The following is a 20,892-nucleotide window of genomic DNA, read 5'->3' on the forward strand; positions in this document are numbered from 1 at the left end:
TTTGTGAAAATTAACTGACCCACATATGTTTGTGTCTATTTGTGGATTGATTCTGTTATGTTCCATTAATCTGTATATCTGTCCTTACTCAAATACTTTGCCTTCACTATTGTAGAGTCATACTAAGTATTGAAATCAGGTCCTCCTACTTTGTCACTCTTTTTCAGAATTGTTTTGGCTAGTCCAGTTCCTTTGTCTTTCTGAATAAATTTTAGAATCAGCTTGTCAGTTTCTGTTAAAGACCCTGCTGGGGGTTTGGCATTGCGTTGACTCTGCAGACCCATTTGGGAGACCTGACATCATAACAATATTGAGTCTTTTGACCTGGAGCACGGCATACCTCTCCATTCGTTTGTGGGATAAATTTAGGTCTTATAAAATGTACGTCTTTAATTTCTCTGAACCTAGCATGCAGTAGCAGTTGCCTTTCCCCTAAGGAAACCAGAAAAAGAAAGAACAAATTAAACCCAAAGCAAAAAGAAATAAGGAAATTAATAATGATAAAGATAGAAATCATAGAAGCTGAAAAAAAAAAGAAAGAAATAACAGAGAAAAATCAATGAAACCAAAAGCTGGTCCTTGGAAAAGATCAAATAAATTGATAAATCTCTGGCTGGGCAGTCTAGGAAACAATAAAGAAAAGACCCAAGTTACCAAAACCTCATGGGTGCTGTATTTAAGAACTTCCTGTAACTCCTTTGGAGACCACCTGTGTGTGTGACTAGCAGGAGTGTGAATTGTCTTTCTCAGTTGCTTGGTGAGTTAGGTGGCCCAGTACCATTTCTGTGCTCAGCTGCAAGCTGGCCTTAAATATGATGGCTAAGTTTGAAGCCAGGGAGGTTTGTGGGTTTGGGTCAGCAGTTCTTGCTTCAGTAAGGCACATTCCTGGGGAGGAAAGGTAGCTGCAGGAAGGGAGCATTAACTGTGCTTTTTGTGCCTTTCTTTCCCTGCCTGACATCACCCTGCAGTGAAGGACTACCAGCTGGTCCAGAAAGGAGGAGGACAGGAATGCAGCGACTCTCAGGCCCAGCTGAGCCAGTACTCCCAGCACTTTGCCTTTATTGCCAGTCACCTTCTGCAGACCAGCATGGACAGCCATTGTCCTGAGGCAGTGGAAGCAACTTGGGTCCTGTCCCTGGCCCTTAAAGGATTATACAAAACACTAAAGGTAATGGTGAGCTTCTTCCATTTGCTAATGAATCTGGCTGTGATTTAACACCTGCAGGGTATTGACTAGAAGGAAATACCGTCTGATCTCGATGGATGGTTAGCCCTACGATCTTGATTATTTTTAGAAATGGTTGGGGCCTTGCACAAGGATAACTTAAACAGAATTTTCCAAATAGTTGGTTCTCTGTAATTTTTCTGTACTGCCTTGTGGAACCAGGTGCTATTGCCTAATGGGCACGTAACCTTGGAGGATGCGGAGAAAAATGTACTGAACAGTTTCCCTCTTCCTTTTGAACCACAGCTCCTTCTGGTTCAACATAGGAAGAATAAAGGGGGCTAATATCTTTGGGTTGTTTGAGTGGTAGGTTGGACAGTTGGTGTGAGAGGAGGCAGACAAGTTAAGGAGCCGGGCGATGGCTGACATGTAGATGGGAAGCCCTGACTTTTGGGGAACATGATTCTTCTGCCACCTGAGGGCATTGATAGGGAGGAAGGGGTCACTTTTAGGATGATCTTCCCAAGAACTAGCCACCAAGGAAGGATTTCACTTGGAAAGCTTATGAGTTCCTTGAGTTTGGCATCACCAGCAAGGAGGCCATGGAAGGACTCAGGCATCACAGGGAGGTTGGACTAGATGGGATCCCAGCCCTGAGAATTTATAGTTTTAGGGATAAGACCACACATCTGCTGTTTGTTGATTTCATGGCATTTATCACGATCTGCTGTTGTTTTAATTGTCTTTGTTATAGTAGGAAAGAAAAAAGAAACTCCCCGAGGGCAGAGACCATTTCTGTCTTTGAATCCTTCATTCTGTAAATATTTGTCGAGCACCAAGTGCCACATGGAACTGAGTTTGTAGTGTTGAACTAGAAAGAAGTTCCCTGCTGTCATGGAGTTTTCGGCCTAAACTGTAAGAGAGACACCAAAGAGCCTGCAAGGAAAACCACCATGAGTCAGAAAGAGCGTTTCTGAGGAGGTGAAATTTGGGGTGATAGATAAGGAGTCTGGGCAGAGCATCTCATGCCGAGAGAGAGCAAACTCCAAGCCCAGGAGCAGGCCTTGTTGTCAGGGAACAGAAAGAACACCCTAGGGCTTTGGGACAGTGCCAGAGAGGGAGCTGAGACAGGCAGGCGGGGAGTCAGTGGGGCCTTGTCAGTCGTGATTTGGGACTTGAATCATGGTCCATAAAGCAGCGGGAAGCTTTTGGAAGGTAGAGCTCAGGAGAGGAACATGAAACCTCTGTTCTTAGCATAGGACTTAGCACACCGGACGTCCTAGGCTTCAGAAGTATGTGCTGGGTGAATGAATTAGACAGTGAGTGAACAGACTTGGGTTATGGCTCTGGTTCAGAGTGTCGTCCTTCCTGCTGACTCTGGAGTTTTCACCAGAAGGTGAACTTGGGCCACTCGCTGAGATGGGCTCGGACAGAGGTGTGCTCCTCCTTGAGGGACCCTTACCTTCACTCTGAGACAGTTGCAAATCCTTCTTTTTCTGTTGGGCAGGCTCACGGTTTTGAAGAGACCCATGCCACCTTCCTTCAGACTGATTTGCTGAAGCTGCTGGTGAAAAAGTGCAGCAAAGGGACCGGCTTCAGTAAAACGTGGCTCCTCCGAGACCTGGAAGTAAGGGACGGGGTGACTCCTGTCGCTGCTTCTGCTGCAGGTTTACTGGCCTGGGCATCAGAACCATAGTCAGTCATAGCTGCTTCTGCCCCATGCAGTCATTAAAACAGTGTTTTATATGTGTCTTCCCTTTTGGAAATAAAAATTAGGACACTTGTCCTCCCTGTCAGGGAGAATGAATTTGATGTTTGTTCAAAGAATATTGGAAGAGGAGTATTTTATGGAAACACATGGTTGACCATTATATCATGGTAATAAAGTATGCCCTTGAATTATTATTTCCTTTTAAAGTTCCTTTGAGCTAAAGGAACTAAATCCATTTCTAAATTTGTCCTGAGTTAAGTTTATTTTATGTAGGGTTTTAGTTGATAATTTTTATTTTATTACTACTCCTTGTTGGCCTTCGATTTTTCCTAGTGGAATTACTGTGGTTTCCTGCGGCGTTTCTGTGCCAGGTGCCAGCTGTAGGTCAGAAAAGGCCATTGCTTTGTAGAAGGGGGTCAGCCAGCCAGTCTCAGTCACACAGAGGCCTGAACTCCAAGAAACAGCTCTCAGTGGCCACAAGAGGATTCGGTTAGGTTTTAGAAAAACATACTGAAACGTATTAATGGATAACCCAGTAAGCATGTGAGCTCCTGTTCTTTATGAAATATTTTAAATTAAAAAATTTTTTATATTCAGAAAATTTGAAAAATAGAAAGCAAAGCAAAACTCAGAATTTCACCCCCTGAACACAGCTATCATTAGTATTTTGTGTTCCTTTTTCTAATTTTTCCCTTCTGTGTCTATATTATATATGTAGCTTTAGATTGTACAGTGAACATGGTATTGAAATAAATTGAGGTTATATGATGGCTGTTTTTCTAGGTTGCTTTTCATAACCACCATTTTTAATGGCTATATAGGATACATAAAGTTGGATTTCAGTTTTTTTGCCATTATTAATGCTTCATTGACTATATCATGAATATAACTTTTTACATATTTTACATTATTCCTAAAAGACAGGTTGTGGGGTCAAAGTTACGAACATTTGTATAGCTCTTTACATTTCACCAAAATAATTCTAAAAGGATGACAACAACTTACACTGTCAGTGGCAAAGTTAATAAATGCAAAGGTCCTTTGTAGTTTTAATTAGCATTTCTTTGATTATAAGTACAATCTAACATGCTTTCATATTTCTTTTCTAATTTTACATTCTTTTTGTGAATTCTGATGTCTTTTAAAAAGTTATGTCAAATATTTTCTACCCTTTGAGGGTTGAAGATCTTCTCACCCACTAAACACTCATGTTCCTGCCCTGCCTGATTTTCTGTCTATGTAGATTTTGTCCATCATGCTATACTCCTCAAAAAAAGAGATCAGCACTTTGGCTGAGCATGGGGAGCTGGAGCTGGATGAGCGGGGAGACCAGGAGGAGGAGGTGGAACGGCCAGCCAGCAGCCCTGGGGAGCCAGAGCAGAAAAAGCTGGACCCTCTCGAAAGCCTGGACGAGCCCACTAGGATATGTTTCTTGGTACGTTCTTGGGTCATGGTGTGGATTGAGAAAGGGGCTCTAAGAAATGGCTTCTTTTTGGCTTGGACTGTGTTTTAACCTCCACATGAAAATGCTTCAGTCTGATGTCCTGAGAACGCACCTCCTGAAGACTCAGTCTGTCTTCACTGAAGGATGGGAAAGCCCTCACAGCAGGAGATCTTAACGTTGGATGGTCATGGACCCAAAAGCTTTAGATCGTTTCTCCCATAAAATACACATGCAAATACTCGTGTAAAATTTTGCATGTAACTTCAAGCCCATCCATAAACCCCGAAGTGACAGTCTGTCCTCAGTTTCTCAGACATACTCTTCCTTTCCCTGGATAATCCACTGTTCCTCAGAATGATGTGAAAATGGCCGAGGGCTTGGACTTCAAAGGGTCTAACTATGTGAAGAGGAAACAGAGTATAATAGGGTGGGTGTTAGGAAAGCAAGTACAGTTTTTAAAAACATGAAAAGAAAGTCTAGTACTTAGATTTATGTGCCAGTTGTCAGACTTGAGTGCAAGGCAGCCACTACAGAGAAGCTAGCAATGAATGCAGTTTGAGAAATCATTGACTGTTAGCATTGCATTTTGTTGGTGTGATTTGGGGGGTGGGGTTCCCATGTTTTATCTTTTCCTTTGAATGTATAATAGTAATGCAGGTTTTACAATCCATGTTTCAGGGACTATAATTTCACATGCATGATGCAACCAAATGATGTTCTTAAATTATACTTGCGGTAGCTTTAGAAAATAATTCTTTTATCACTTTTGAGTTCAGATTATCAATAATGTGTTGAAGCATTTCTAATTGTCTCTCTTCTACTTCCTGCCTGTGGCCTCCAGATGGCTCACGACGCCCTCAATGCCCCTCTGCACATTCTCCGGGCCATATACGAACTGCAGATGAAGAGGACTGACTCCTTCTTCCTGGAGGTTCAGAAGAGGTGAGGGACGTTTAGATGCAGCCGAAGTGTAGTGAGCAAGGGAACAAGTGGGGGCAGGACTCTGTCTACCACCTGCCAACAAGATCTGCATAAAAACTCCTGAAAGGCCAAGGAGCAGCAGGGAACTTTACTTTCAGTCCTTCATAAAGCGACACGAAAGCTGACAGCACTACATCGCACGGCTCATCTTTGAGCTGTGCTCCTTTAGGAAGAATTGACATTTGCAGTCGTCCTCTTGGAGTAAACTCATTATGGGTGCAGAGATGGCCTCAGGCACCAAAGTTCCCTCAGGTGGCAGCCCAGAGAGACAGTGCAGAGCAGGAGCTTCTGGTACATTCTGGTCAAAAGTGTTCTTTTGTTTGCTTGCTTTTTCACTTCTTTACATTATTTTTATGTTTTTCCCTAAGGATTATTATAAAATTAACAATATTCCCCTCCTTTTGACCAGGAAATTCAGAGCTAGTTCTTGGGCCCAGCTCTTAATTTTGGGGAGGACTGTGTGTACCTGCAGCTAATCTCTTCCTCCATCCTCCACAGCCTAGTTTTGACTTCCTATTCTAATTTATATCCAGTTCCAATTTAATTTTTCTTTTCTTTTATTATTTCATATTTCTGTATTTCTTGTCTATTGCCTCACATCCTCTGTGAGATGAAGCAGTGTTTCATCAGGTGGGGCACAGAACACCATGGTCAAAGAAGACAGACTTTGCTTTTCCTCTCAGGGAACGGTCCAGAGGTAGGCAGCAGCCCAGCGTGGGTGGGCAGCCTGCTTCACAAAGTGACCCCGTGCCCCACAGGTGTTGTCCTCATCTGTGTCATCAGAGCTGGCTCCCCACACCACACCACTTCTGTTCTCCAGCTCAGAGGAAAGGGGGGCGGTGGAGACAGGAGCCCCTCCGTAACCCGGCTGTTGGAGGGCAGGCTCCGGGAGTGGCATGCGTTGCCTCACCAGCCTCTGGTTGGCATGAACCTAGTCGTGTCGCTACATCTAATTCCGGGGTGGCGGCAGGGGTGGAGGGTGTCTCTAGCTGTGTCTCTGACTACAACTCCAGGGAACTTTGTTTCTAAAAGAGAAGGAGAATGGACCCTTTTCATCTCTGCCCTGGGCGCACCTCTGCACGCATGACTAGAACGCCGTGAATCTAGTTTGGGAAATAATGGAACATGATGTGTAACTGCGAAGTAACAGGAGCATAACTCTGATCAGCACTTCTGACACATTTCACTGCCGGTTAAAATCTTACCTTTCTGTAACTCATGTCCCCAACTTTGTGTCCCTGCCTGTCCTCAGGTTTGACGGAGACGAGCTCACCACGGATGAAAGGATCCGGACCCTGGCTCAGAGGTGGCAGCCTAGTAGGAGTCTGAGGCTGGACGAGCAGAACGCCAAAGCCGTGGATACAGACATGATTATCTTACCCTGCTTGGTACGTGGCCCCAGCTGGGAACCAAGGGTCTGCCCCCACCCCACCCCGTTGTGAGAAGGCCGGGCCTCTGTGACGGTGCTCTCTGGGCTTGCAGTCCCGGCCCGCACGCTGCGAGCAGGCCACTGCCGAGGCAAACCCCGTGACCCAGAAGCTGATCTCCAGCACGGAGAGCGAGCTGCAGCAGAGCTACGCCAAGCAGCGGCGCAGCAAGAGCGCCGCCCTGCTGCACAAGGAGCTCAACTGCAAGAGCAAGAGGGCCGTGCGGGACTACCTCTTCCGCGTGAACGAGGCCACGGCCGTCCTGTACGCCCGCCACGTGCTCGCGTCCTTGCTCGCGGAGTGGCCCGGGCACGTGCCGGTGAGCGAGGACATCCTGGAGCTGAGCGGCCCTGCCCACATGACCTACATTCTGGACATGTTCATGCAGCTGGAAGAAAAGCACCAGTGGGAGAAGGTAACTGATTGCACTTTCAGCCCTCTCGCTCCTCCTTTGCGTCTCAGCGTCCCCCCACCCCCTCGGGGCCTTGAACAGGCTTCCTCTAGTGAGTGCCTTCCTGGACTGAGGTGACTGTGTGGCTCCCGGACAGATGTGAATGCAATGAAGGCGGGGTCGGGTCCCTGCTGAGCGCTCCCAAGAACTGGCCTGGAGCCGAGCTCCCGGCCTACACAGACTTGGTGCTCAAAGTATTTGAAGTAACGACCCCACAAAACCCACCCTGACAGTTTCCTTTTTCGTTTTCACACTTACAAGTTTAACTCTCCTTGCTAGCCTGTCTCTTTTCATGTCCCCTAGGGTCTCACATAATGTGAAGTCCAGGGGACAGGGTTAATTACGATTCTGACAGCCTGTTCCTGTAATACAGGAAACCTTCCAGGAAGGTTTGTGTCTTCTGTTTTAAACCATTGTTTCTGGAATATCCACCCCAGACACTGCCAGCACTTACCCCCGTGTTACATTGTGACCTGGAGAAAGTTTTGTCGGTGAAGAAGTCAAGCCCCGAAGCCTTGTCCGAGGCTCCCAGCTCCTGGGTGGCAGATATGGGGTCTCCCCAGAGTCTGTGCATTCTCTTAAGTCCAGCGCTCTAATTTTTAAGTTTCAGTTTGACAAATGAGACCATTTTTTGTTCTGTTTTTAAATCAAATCTTCAACTTGGTCTTTAAGAGTGGTACAGGGTTAGCAAACTGTCACAGGGCTGGAAGCATCTCTTCCACCTCCTGCCGTGTAGAACCAAGAGGCCCACGTAGCAGAACTCGGGAGCCCTGGGCATGGCCTCTAGCTGAACTACAAAGTTTTGTCACCAACTTCCCAGTTTCCAGGTGCACAAATGAGCCACGTTTGCTGCCTTCTTCTTCGTCCATGTCCCCTTGCCACCCTCACACACCCTCACACACCCTCACACACACATGCAGTACTTGGGGATTCCTTAGCAAGTGAACTTATCCTCTAGTCCTAAATCTGCCCATCTGAAGACACTGGTTTCTCAGTCCCCTAGGTCCTTTCCTAGCCTCGTGGCCTTGGAGACTTGGGAAGGTGTGCTGTAGCCGTGTTTCTCATTCGGAAGAGGAAAAGGGAGCAGTTTTGCCCCTGCTGGTCCCCTTCTCAAACATGTCCTCCCCCATTCTTGCCCCGTGGAGCTCCTAATTCTGCAGCTCACTCATCTGTACGTCCACCCCGCTGCCAGGCTCAGATCTTCGGGGTCAGGAACGTGTCTGATTGGTTCTATTAGACCTCCTTGAAGTGGTGGTGTCCCAAAGGGACTGCAGCATCCTGATTTACAGCAAGGGCCCATTCCAGTGAGAAGTGGCTGATGGGGTTGGCTTTGGGGGTGGCGTCGGGTCCAGGAAGATGCCAGCCCCTTTGGGTGGGCATTGGGTTGAAATAGACTTTCCCTTCTTCCCGATGGGCAGCTCTGTGGCCCTGCCACTGGCCGGCCCTGACGTTCCCTGCCTGTGTGCCGCCAGATCCTGCAGAAGGTGCTCCGAGGCTGCCGAGAAAACATGCTGGGGACAATGGCCCTGACTGCCTGCCAGTTCATGGAGGAGCCGGGAATGGAGGTGCAAGTGAGGGAGTCGAAACACCCATATAACAACAACACCAACTTCGAGGTATGATCCGGGGTCGGCCGGACTCGCCCAGCCTCAGGGCGTGTGGCTGGCAGGGCCCGCAAGGGTTGCATGAATCTCATCAACTCCCACAGCAGCTCTTTTCCCGGGGACAGACCTGGCCTAGAAAGTGCTTCCTTAGTCTCAGCAGCAATCTGCCTCCCTGAAGCCAGTCCCAGGATTCTGTACAAACAAGTCCTCTCTTCTCTTGACCTTGTTTTAATAGAAAACAGCTGGCCACCTGGCCCTGGGGAAGAGTTTACTTTTCCTGCAGCAAGCTCCTTGGAGCGAGTCCCTCACTCTGTCCATGTCCTAATGACCTGGCCACACGTTGGAGACCCCCACCCCTTTGTTTAATTACCCAGAACGGGAAAACCGCATCTTTTCCCTTTGTACCTGGGTGGAGAGGCAGGAGTTTGGGTGAGGCAGGCGTAGGGTGGCCTCAGTTATTCTCATTGACCTAGTGCCACTTGCAACTCTTTGCTCTTTACAAAATGTTGGAGCTGGCCAGGCGTAGCTTCCGAGTGGCTGACACCTTACAGCAGGAGTGGTAGGTGACAGAGAAACTAATCTAGAACATGATTTTTGCTCAGCTGAAGGTTTGTTTTGCAGAAATATAAACCTCCTCACTCTCTTCCTTCCAAGCTTCTTCCCTCCCCGTGTTCCTGGTGTCTGTCCCCATCCCCTGGCCCCACATAGAGCTGCAGAGTTCTGCCTCAGAGGGCTCCCCTTCCCTTCACCACCCTGACTCCTCCACTTCTGGGTCCCTCTCACTGCTCCTTACTGACCCCCACCGCTGCTGACCATCCCTGGCCCCACCAGCCCTGCTGCAGCCCACATCTCATCTGGGCTTTCTCCTGCTTGAGACCTTCCCGGGGCTCCCCCTGCAGTCCAGACAGTCTGATCACCTCATTTTAGCACACAAGGCCTTCAAGATCTGTCCCCAGTCTCTCCACAGTCACATCACCCCTGCCCCCACCTCCCAAGCACACAAAGCCCACCCTTTACCTCATACACACCCATCTCCTTGCTCTTCCCCGAACGTGTCAGACTTTCCAGGGCTGTCTCCTTTGCCTGAAGCGCACCCCCCGTGCTCACATCCCCCTCACCTGCCTCTTGCCATCCGGATCTTCCTCCCTGACAGGCTCCTCCCGTCCTCCTCAATCTTCAGGCAACCTGAACGTCCCCTTCCAGGGACTCTTTCTGCCTTCACTTCCCCTCCCCTCCTTCAAGGCGGTGCCCAGTCTAGAGGAGTGACCCTCCCGTGTGTTCACGGCCCGTGTTCTTGCTCCCCAGCCCGGCTGGGCTGAGAGCTCCCAGAGGCCAGGGCTGGGCCTCACTCACTCCCACAGGCCCAGTTTCAGCGGCAGGACTTGGCATGAGGAAGGCCCCAGTGAACAGTCCGGTGGCCAGCCATGACAGCCTTGTTTCCCCTCCTAGGATAAAGTTCACATTCCTGGTGCAATCTACCTCTCGATCAAATTTGATTCTCAGTGCAACACAGAGGAGGGCTGCGACGAGCTCGCCATGTCCAGCAGCAGTGACTTTCAGCAGGACCGACACAATTTCAGCGGGTCTCAGCAGAAGTGGAAAGATTTTGAGCTTCCCGGTAGTAAATGAATACTCAGTCATATAGACTCTCAACATTAAGTTTTTTTTTTTTATTTTTGTTTGCTTGTTTTTTTTTGGGGGGGGGAGGTGAGTACTTAGGTTTATTTATTTATTTCTTATTTAACGGAGATACTGGGGATCGAACCCATGACCTTGTGCATGCTAAGTATGGACTCTACCACTGAGCTATACCTCCCCCCAAGTATTTAAACTTAATACTGAGAAAGGAAATTGTTGGAGGATTTAAAAACTGGGTTTGATCTGTTTCGTAGGAAACCCCTCACTTGCCTTCCCCTGTTGCTGCAGTGTCCTGACCTGTCTCTGATTCTCACGTGTTCTAGGGGATACTCTGTATTACCGTTTCACCTCCGACATGAGCAACACTGAGTGGGGCTACAAATTCACCGTGACGGCTGGACACCTGGGGCGATTCCAGACAGGTGTGTGCTCTGGTCTTTCTGTTTGCACGATCTCTCTGCCCGGTACACTCTGCAAGTGTAGGTACTGTTATGTCACTGGTCTTTGTTAAAAATCAAAGCACGTGTTCTTCTCTGTGACTTCCACAAATTTGTCTTCCAAGCCCTACGCGGGTCACTTTTGAATGGGCTAGAGTTGGCTAGTTGTAATTTAAATGGCCAGATAGAGGAGCCATCTGTCAGGACCTAGAAAAGATGCTCATTCTGTTAGAATTTGCCAGGGCCTTTTGTAAAAAGGAGGAAACGAAAATGTTTTTCCTATGTTGCTTTTACAAAACGCATAATTTCAGGCAAAATTTAAATGATCCCAGTGGTTTCTTCCTATTTATTAAAACTTGAGCAGAGTATATTTTTAAAAATATCTCTATTTTGTCGGGGCTGCCAGGATTTGAGATTTTGAAGCAGATGTTGTCAGAGGAAAGAGTTGTGCCGCACCTCCCATTGGCCAAAATTTGGGAGTGGATGGTGGGCGTGGCCTGTCGCCAGACAGGTCATCAGCGGTTAAAAGCCATCCACCTACTTCTGAGGATCATGCGATGCTGCACCCACAGGTGAGCTGCCTTCCTGATACGAGTCTGTTCCTGGGTGTTTGTGTTGCGAATCTCTCCTCCCACTTCAGGGCTTGCTGTTTCACTCTGTTAGCGGTTTCTCTGATGAAAGAAGTCTCTAATTATTATGTCTTCAGCTCATCGGTCATTTCCTTTATGCAGATGCTTTTGTTGTCCTGTTTAGGAATTTCTTGCCTTACTTGACCTTGGGTCATGAAGATAAAGCTGGTTTTTTGTTTTCACATTTAGTGCAGCAGTCCACGTGGAATGAATTTTCACACATAATGTGAAGGGAAGGGGGTCAAGATTAGTTTTTTCTCACGTGGGTCTCCATTTGACTCTAAAGACCGCCTTTCCTCTCACCACACCCTATGCCGTCTTTGTCACAGAGAAGGTGTCCGTCTGGGGGGGGGGGGATCCATGTCTGGCTGCTTTTGTTCTGCTGGTCTTTTTGTTATCTTTGTGCCAGCACCACACTGTCTTAAATATTGTAGCTTTATAACAGATTTGCTATCTAGCAGTGTAAATGCTTCCTCCTGCCTCTTCATCTTCAAGATCGACTTGGCTATTTGATACTGCAGTCCGTATAAATTTTAGAATTAGTTTAGTTCCTTTTTTTCCTCAGCCTTATTGAGGTATAATAGACAAATAAAATTGTGATGTATTTAAAGTATAGAATGTAATCATTTGATATCAGTTATACACTGTGAAAGGATTCCCACAGTCAAGTTAACTGATACATTTCACTCTTGTGGAATTGTCGATTTCCACTGTGCGTTATGGTATTGTACACTATTGTCAACAGTTGTCACCATGTTGTATGGTAGATCCTCAGACCTTATGCATCTCGTAACCGAAGTTTATACCTTTTTACCAGTTTTCCCCATTTCCCCCACTTCCCAGCCCTTGGTAACCACCATTCTAACTCTGTTTCTATGGGTTTGACTTTTTTGGGGATTCTACATGTAAGTGATATGCAGTGTTTTTGTTTTTTTTTTAATCTGGCTTATTTCACTTAGCATAATGCCTTCCAGGTTCATCCATGTTGTCTGAAATGGCAGGATTTCCTTCTCTTTCATAGCTGAATAATGTTCCATTGTGTATCTATATGCCACGTTTTTCTTACCCATTCAACCATCGACAGACACTTGGCTATTTTGAATAGTATTGCTGTGAACATAGGAGTAGAGTTACCTTTCTGAGGTAATGATTTCATTTATTTTGGATATACCCACAGGTGGGATTGCTGGATCATTTGGCAGCTTCACCTTTAATTTCTTGAGAAACCTCTATGCTATTTACATTCCCACTAACATTGTACAAGGGTTCTCTCTTTTCTCCACATCCTTGCCAGCATTTGTTATCTCTTTTTGATAGTAGCCATCCTAACACAGGTGTGGTGATATCTCGCTGTGGTTTTGATTTGCATTTCCCTGATAATTAGTGATGTCGAACACCTTTTCTTGTACCCATTGGCCACTTGTATGTCTTTGGGAAAATGTCTATTCAGGTCCTTTGCCTATTTTTTTTAAATTGGGTTATTTTACTATTTAGTTGTATGAGTTCCTTGTATATTTTGATATTAACTCCTTATCAGATATGTGGTTTGCAAATAGTTTCTCCCGTTCCATAGTATGCGTTTTCACTCTGTTGACTGTTTCCTTTGCTGTACAGAAGCTTTTTAGTTTGATGTAATCCTACTTGTTTATTTTTGCTTTTGATATCAAATCTAAAAAATCATCGCCAAAACCAGTGTCAAGGAGCTTACCCCCTACATTTTCTTCTAACAAGGCAGCCCCTGGGGGAAGGACGGCGGCAGGGGAACCTCCACGGTTCTCCCGGAGGTCTGAGCTGAGCAGGTGCCTTTATCTCACACTCTAGTGCTTTCCCGAAAACTCAGTTGTGAAGCTATCTCTTTAAAGCAAACCACGGTTTCCCATTGTTTACTTTGCAAAGGCTTATTCCCCTGGGAGAAAGTATTGGCTCCAAGATTACACTTAAATGCACAGAATTCTTTTAAAAATCATACTAAAAAGAAAAGGCAAATTTTAAGGTTATAAATATGTAAAATCATGTAAAGTCCCAGAATCATAATTTTTCTCCTCTGAAGGATGTTGAACTGGAATTAAAGTACAACGTTAAGAAAAAAAAAATGCAGTCTCAACAGGAGTCTAATAAAAAGGGTTCTGCTTTACCCTTTAAAGATTTCTGGCCTGAGCAACGTTATAAGCGTACTTCTTGTGTTTTATGAGCCTGAGGTCATAACAACAGTTGCTATTATCTTTTAAATCAGTTTTTTTCTCTGATTATTAAAGCAAATGAGCATTGTAGAAAATTTAGAAAACTGACAGGGACAGCCCCTGATAACATTTTTTGGGCACGTTCGTTTACTGTTGCTTTTAATATGGTCACGCAATAATATATATGCAGTTTTAAAATTTTTACACTTTATGTTGCATATCTTGCTCTTTTCCACTGAACATTATCTTGAGATTTTCCCACTGCCATTGAAGTTCTTCTAACAACCATTTTTAAAGACGTGCAGCTGATCTGCGTGAACGTGCCTCGGGACCTCCTTTTTCTCGGAGTCCTGGTTTGAAGTTGAGGTTCTGCCCCTTTTCTGATCTGCCGTTGGGGAATGTTGGGCAGTTTGGGGGAGGCGGGGACTGTCGTGTACTGACCTTGTTAGATGTGGGGGGCAGACGCTGGAGCTGCATTTCCCCTCAGCTGCCCTTAGCAAACCCACCCCCTCCTCCCACAGTGACCTCTGTGACCTCACGCTCTTGAAGCCCCTGTGGCAGCTCTTCACCCAGATGGAGTACAGCCTGTTTGAGGACGTGACGCAGCCCGGCATCCTCCTGCCCCTGCACCGCGCCCTCACCGAGCTCTTCTTCGTCACCGAGAACCGCGCCCAGGTGAGGGCCTGCCCTGCCTCCCCACCGGCTTCCAGGCTTCTGCTTCCTCCGCTGCCCGGGGCCAGAGCCAGGCCTCAGATCACAGCCCTCTGTGAGCCCTGGGGTGTCATGGGGTCTCAGCAGACCTGCTCAGGGAGGCCAGCATGGCCTGGAGTCCAGCATCCCCTCTCCCCTGCCCCGGGGAACCCTTGAGTCCACCCCAGTGTCGCTTGTTTGGTTAGGCCTGACGCCAAGGGGAACCTGCCCTTGACTGGCCCTTGACCACAGTAAGTTTGGGGAAATAAACTGGTAGGTCCTTCTTCCTCCTCCTTTCCCTCCCCTCAGCACAACAGACTCATTGACCATGAGATTACCCTCGCGTTGTATACGCGAGGCGGCTGCGGGTGGGTCAGGGCGCCTGGCTCCCCAACTCCTGCTCCTTCGTGGCTGGGGCGAAGTCCTCTAGGGGGGCGGTCTCTTACAGCTGCCCCCTGCTCTCTCCGCAGGAGCTCGGCCTGCTGCAGGACTACCTGCTGGCCTTAACCACTGACGACCACCTTCTCCGCTGCGCGGCACAGGTACCCCCCTCCCGGTGGCAGCCGTACTCACCCGTGGCCGGGACAGAGACTCCACCCCGGGTTTACACGGAGCTCTGTTCCGAGGCAGCCACTTCCTGCTGGTGTCAGAGATTGCAGCAGAGCCCCATTTATCAGAGTCTTTCATATTAAACTGTGGGGTCAGGAGACACCAGCAAGAATTTGTGTCTCTTAAACCAAAACAACCAGTGCCTTAAATTTACGGTTTGGCCGATCCCTGAAGTTTCCATAGAGTTAGATTTCAGATATTTCTGGATGTAACTTTCTTCCCTGGTAGGAGAACTCCTGACAGCTGTCGGGTCTCAGGGCCCCTTTACACTTTTAAATTACTGAGGATCCCAAAAAGCTTTTGTTTACGTGCATTATATATATTCATAAATACCATTAGAAGTAAAATTAGATTTTAAATTTAGAAATCAATTGGAAATTAAAATGTTAAACTTATTTGTCAATTTATTTTTTAAAATAAACTCATTCCACTTAACATTACAGTTGTGAAAAGCAGCTGTATTTTTCAAAACAAAATAATTTTTGAGAAGGGTAGCATTGTGTTCATTTTTGCAGCTCTCTTTAACACCTGCCTTCATAGAAGACAGCTCTGTCTGTATACCCGCTTCTGCATTCAGTTGTTATGTTATCACACATTAGCCTCTGGAAAACTCACTGTATACTCGTGAGAATGTGAAAGTGAAAAAGGTGAAATACTGTCTCGGTATTATTGTGAAGATGATTTTCATGATGCAGAGCCCTTGAAAGGGCCTGGGGGACCCCCAGGCTCACTGACTCCTTGAATATTGTGGAGCATGTGGTCTAAGCCCCCACAGTGGATGGATAGGGGCGCTGAGGCTCAGAGAAGGGAGAGATTTGTTCCAGGGTCACACAGGATGGGGCATCCAGCTGGGACTCCCAGCCAGAGCCCTGCACTCTGTTCCTGGCATGTTTTCTCAGTGAGCATACATACGGTCCTCCCACAAGAAAGGCTCGGAGCGCCTGCTTAGAAGCAGGCATCCCCCATCCATTGCAGAAGGGTTTGTGTGAATTTTCCTGAGACCTGTAGGCAGAGTGAAAACTCCTCCCCTCCTAACAGGTGCCTCCCGGCACCGCCACTGGCTTTTGGTTTCTTCCCTTCTGCTCCTTTGTGCTGCTGTTCCCTTTCCCTAAAGCACCTTCCCAGACCCCCTGCAGACGTGTCCTCTGAGCCCCAGCATTGCACCTGCCCCTCTCTCGGGGCCGTGGTGATTTCTCCCTTACACGTGGCATTTCATGCGGTCTCGTTAGGTTTGTCTCACCCTAGACTGTGGTCCCCCAGGTGAGGGGAACCACATCTGGCTTGTGGCTGCCTCCCCCACCCCTCCTCAGGTGTTCAGCTGAGGGTCTTGTTCTGTTGGCACTTAATGACCCAGCAGGTGAAAGGTTCTAGACGTTGGTGATGACCCTTCCTCCCTCCACAGGCTCTGCAGAACATTGCTGCTATCAGCCTGGCCATCAACTACCCAAACAAGGCCACCCGCCTCTGGAACGTCGAGTGTTAGCCCCTGGTGCGGCGTGCATGGAACTAGCTAATCTGTCCGCAAGGATCTCAGAGCAGATGCCTAAACTCGTTCAGGGAGATTCCTGCAGCGTCGGTGCCCGGCTCTCCTTGAGCTCCCTTTTCCACTCCAACTCAAATGCCAAGCAGCCACATCTCCGAGAACCTCCCGTGTCACAGGCGAGGCACCCGTGCATACCACAGCACATGAGAATAAGCAGAGCAGTGCAGAATTATTCAGAAAGGCGGGCAGCAGGCCCCCGAGAAGGTCGTTCAGAGACCAGCCTTCCCCAGGGCTTGTCCCTGCAGAAGCCGCAGCCCCGGGAAAACCTGGCCGCAGCCGCTCAGGAAAGGGCTCTGTCTGTGGAGCTGAGACTGCATGCACTTGCCCTTCAGGGGAAGGCAGGGTCTGCCCAGAGCTGCCTTTCTCAGCGGAACCTCCAGCAGCAGCGGCCAGCCTGGGAGCTCCTGTTTTGCTTTTGCTTCTGGAGACTGGGTAATCCAAACCAAAACTGGTGAGAGCCCCTCCTGGCGGGCCACCTGGTCCCTTGCGTTCGGTACGGGACCCGCCGCCGCGCTACTCCCCTGTGTAGCCACGGCCATCCCAGAGGAACCCTCGATGAGAACAAGTGCCCTGTGGGACAGCCAGCGGGGCCGCCGTGGTGTCCACTCCTGCACTGCTCCCAGCACGTCCACAGATTTTTTAGTTGCTGTTTTAACATATTTCAGTTTCCACCTCATGTTTTTAGAAAGAACCACACTGACTCCCTTGAGAGGGCCTCGGGGGCATGACCAGTGGGTCGGTCATTCAAGGGGATAGACTGGTTTGTGTGAAACTTGAAGACGACTCTTTAGCTTCTGTATCTAAAGACTGGAAGTGTTGTCAGAGGAGATCTTATTTTAGAAGTAAAACAAACAAACAAACAAAACACATGATGATTTTATTTCTGCTCCATGGTCGTGGTAACCATCACGTCCTCCTCTGGGACTCTCCGCGGTTATTGGGCTGTCACGGGTCTAGCAGTAACTGCGTTAGGCGAATGAACACTGTTTTCCGCCTCTCCTTTTTATGGCTGTAGTCTTGCCCTGAAGTGCTGATTGTATTCTGCTTCCAAAGCCAGGCTTTGGGGTATGAGGCTGGGTTGGCATGTGGGCTGTGGACAAGCCTCAGTGGGACACATCGCTTGAAGAATGTCTGAGGCAGCTCCCATTTAAGGGTGGGGGCCCGGGCCCAACCATGTCCCCACACACAGGGACGAACCCACGGAAGGCTCCTCGTAGCCAGGGCCAAGTTGAGCAGGTCAGCACTGCCGTGGCCTCTGCAGGGCCCAAGACTGCAGGTCCCGGGAACACCTAACTGCACGATCACTTTTGCCTTCTGGGTCAGGAGCCAAGGTACAGTGACCTGCTGCAGCCCTAGAACTGGGTTCTTAACCCCACCCCAAGCTGCATGTGGAGCCGTCATCACAGGGAGAATTCAAAGGAGACAGAAGCAGACAGAGCAGGTCCTGAAACCCAGTGACCCTAAAGCCCATCGCCCTGATGTTGGCAAGGCACCCGGTCTCCCGTGGTGTTGGGGTGTGAGTAGACGGGCTCTGCGGCCTGGTAGAAACCCCTTTCTCATCTTTTGCTCTGCCCGCATCCCCAGAGAAGGCCCCACGCTCCGTCCCACCCAGGCCTGGGTGGGTCTCGCAGTGAGGAGGGAGATCACGGAGAAGTGCCCGGCTTGGGAGGAGAGGCCCCCACCCTGGGCTCAGGCTCACTGATGGGCTGCCCCGAAGGTAGACACAGAGACGGTGCACTCACTGCTCCCCCTCGCCTGCCACCCATGCCCCTCTGTACCGCAGAGACAGTAATGCAGGGACAGACGGGCAGGGCAGGGTGACACTGCATCCTCCCACCAGGAAGATAGACTGGAACTAAATGCTGGACTCCTCATAGCTTCTCTCTGTACACCGCCCTTGTTATTCTGGTCTCTGCGCATTCAGTTTGGATAGAACCAGCCTAAGCTCTCCCTTCTTGCACAACTGCTGCTCTCTCCACGCAGAGCCCTGCCGGGCCAGCACCCCTGCCTCCTACCCGCCTCTGCTTCCGGCCACTGGGTGGCACTGCTGAGCCAGGACCCGCTCCCTGGGTCCCTAGCAGGGCCAGCAGCATGGAAAGAGCGAGCTCCATTCAGACCCACATCCCTTTGATCCTTCTTAGGAGGCAGGACTGCCTGAAATGAGATAAAACTGATAGGAATGAGGTGTTGTGGAAACATGTGCCTAATCTATAAAGAAATCTGTTCCAAACCATGTATATTGTACAGACAGACGCTGTTCCTAATGAGGAGTGACTTATTTTCATCATTGTTTTTAATTTGTTTTCTTACGGGTTTACGATTTTGAATTTTTCTTATTTGGTTGAAAGACTTTTGATTATATCAGCTGAGTGAGTTCAGCCTGTAAAAAGGATGTTAAGTTGTGGGTAAAATATGCAAATGAAGAGAAATATATTGTACAAATTCTATACAAAAAAGTAGTTGTGTGTGGTTTTTTTTTTCTTCCTCCTTCGCCTCCTGTCTTTTTTGTGAAGATACTACTTGGAGTTTCAACCAAGCAGAACTGATGGAATTTCTAGAATCTCAAGGCCCTCAGGTGGAAAGTAATCAGAAAGGTTCTTAGCTGCCGAAACCCCTCCCCGCTGCACCTCCCACCTTGACTACAGCCCTGCAGGAGACACCCCTCCCCTCGAGCTTGTGCTCAGGCCCTGCTTCCTGGGCCTGCACCTCTGCACAGCCACTCAGAGGTTTGCACACACACATGCTGTCTCCCCAGTCGGCTCCTCTCCAGCCAGACACCGCAACCCACGCTGCACATCCTTCACCTCTGGTAAGCTCACAGGACATGCATGCAGCCAGCCGAGAGGAGGAAGGCAGGGTTCCAGTCACAGCGCTGCTGCCCTTCCAGGGACTGGTTTCCTCCTTACCTTCCTCTGGACCTGCTTCTGACTAAACATGGGGTTAATGTACGCCTATCCTGGGGTATCACACTTCATCCCGCACGTCACCGGTTTGCTGCTTACTGCTCTGCCTCCTCAGCCCCTCCTTGTGCTGAGGGCTGTTTCTTGTGAATTAGAGAAGAGAGACTGGTAGGGGCTGGACTTAACTAACCTTCAAGGCCCATCTGTTCCAGCCTGAAAACACATGACACCTCCTCCTAACACCCCTAGATTGCTTGCGAGAATCCAGGGCCAGGACCTAGGACCCAGCCTCAGCCCCCGCCACCTGTGAGGCCAGAGAGAAAACTGTATCAGCATGAGGCTCCGCAGAACTGGGTGCGCCCAAGGCCTGTGCAGCCACCAAGTCTCCCTCCAGGGCCTATTGGTAACACTTCACCCTCTCCTGTCTCCCCATGTCGCCCAAGCACTCTGGGCCTTTATTCCAAGAAGTCGATCTAGAGAGCCTGGCTGTGTTGTGCTCTGTCCTCTTGACCCCTGTGCTGCTTCTGTGACTGACTGACTGCCTTTGCTTGGCTGGAAAGCAGGAACAGAAGTGCTGAAGGCTGCCCGCTGAGATTAACCCAGAAGTCAACAATAGAAGGTCACAAAGGTCAAAAGCAGTTTGGACTCAAGCCTCTTAGAACAAAAGGGAAACACAGTTCAACTCGCCAAGGCTTCTCATTTGAGAAAGAACTAGAAGCGACGAGAAGTCAGCTTGGAATCGCACAGGAAGTGGTAGCAGAGACAGCTCAGTTCTCCTGACGCCCAGCCCCAAAGCTGTCACCAGGGCGTCATTCATTCACTCAAACAAAATTACTCAACAAATCAGCAGTACGCCCGGTGTCAGGGCTTCATGGAAACCACCAGGTTAAAAGCCCAGGCTCCCGGGTAAGAGGCCAAATCTCAACATGGCCCTGTGTGCCCTCTATGGTCAATCCCGCCGCTTCCTCGCCGCCCTTTCCCACCCGCTCCCCTTCCAGGCTAATAAAATCCAATTTTTTGCAGGTGGTGACTGGAGATACTTTAATCTCAAGAAAAGCAGGACTAGCTCCTGAGAAAGTCACGACTGATTTAAAGCCCTCAGGCAGGGGGCCTGTGTGACCCAGTTCTGCTGCAGAGAACTCGGCTGAGGCCTGCTGGGAGGTTTTGGGGAAGGGGCTCTGCCCCGGCCCCTACTTGTTCCCTTTGACCGAGGGGAGCGAGCGCCGCGCTTGGCCCTCCTGCAGCAATCTTGCAGGGGGAAAATGGGAGAAGCGTCCGACTCCCTAATTACACTGGGCACTGAAGGAGCCCTAGAACCACCAGCCTCCAGACGTGCGTGCGTTCGTGCGTAAGTACGTGCGTGCGTACATGCGTGTTTGCGTATGAGAGACAGAACCATGTTGGGTGGTCTCTTCCAGCTGGAAGCAGTTCTGACTCAAACTGATGCAACAACTTGACTCCAGTAGTTTGAGAAAATGTGTTC

General features: G+C 48.8%; 1 protein-coding gene across 2 annotated transcripts in view; it reads left to right on the forward strand.

Moving 5' to 3' along the window:
- ZZEF1 (zinc finger ZZ-type and EF-hand domain containing 1) overlaps positions 1–18,974 on the forward strand; it is a 94,687-nt gene extending 75,713 nt beyond the window's left edge. Inside the window, exons 43-55 of one of the 2 annotated variants that reach the window (XM_074342559.1) lie at positions 969–1,168; positions 2,673–2,792; positions 4,120–4,311; positions 5,162–5,262; positions 6,554–6,689; positions 6,784–7,143; positions 8,652–8,795; positions 10,287–10,401; positions 10,745–10,843; positions 11,265–11,430; positions 14,189–14,342; positions 14,828–14,899; positions 16,369–18,974. In XM_074342559.1, the coding sequence (XP_074198660.1) occupies positions 969–1,168; positions 2,673–2,792; positions 4,120–4,311; positions 5,162–5,262; positions 6,554–6,689; positions 6,784–7,143; positions 8,652–8,795; positions 10,287–10,401; positions 10,745–10,843; positions 11,265–11,430; positions 14,189–14,342; positions 14,828–14,899; positions 16,369–16,449 (1,940 nt within the window). In that variant the 3' untranslated portion in view covers positions 16,450–18,974. Of the gene's footprint in view, positions 1–968; positions 1,169–2,672; positions 2,793–4,119; positions 4,312–5,161; positions 5,263–6,553; positions 6,690–6,783; positions 7,144–8,651; positions 8,796–10,232; positions 10,402–10,744; positions 10,844–11,264; positions 11,431–14,188; positions 14,343–14,827; positions 14,900–16,368 lie in introns of both variants that reach the window. The other variant, XM_074342558.1, reaches the window with a different exon arrangement.
- Positions 18,975–20,892: the final 1,918 nt, after the last annotated feature.

Source organism: Camelus bactrianus, chromosome 16 (assembly GCF_048773025.1).
Source record: "Camelus bactrianus isolate YW-2024 breed Bactrian camel chromosome 16, ASM4877302v1, whole genome shotgun sequence".
Taxonomy (NCBI): domain Eukaryota; kingdom Metazoa; phylum Chordata; class Mammalia; order Artiodactyla; family Camelidae; genus Camelus; species Camelus bactrianus.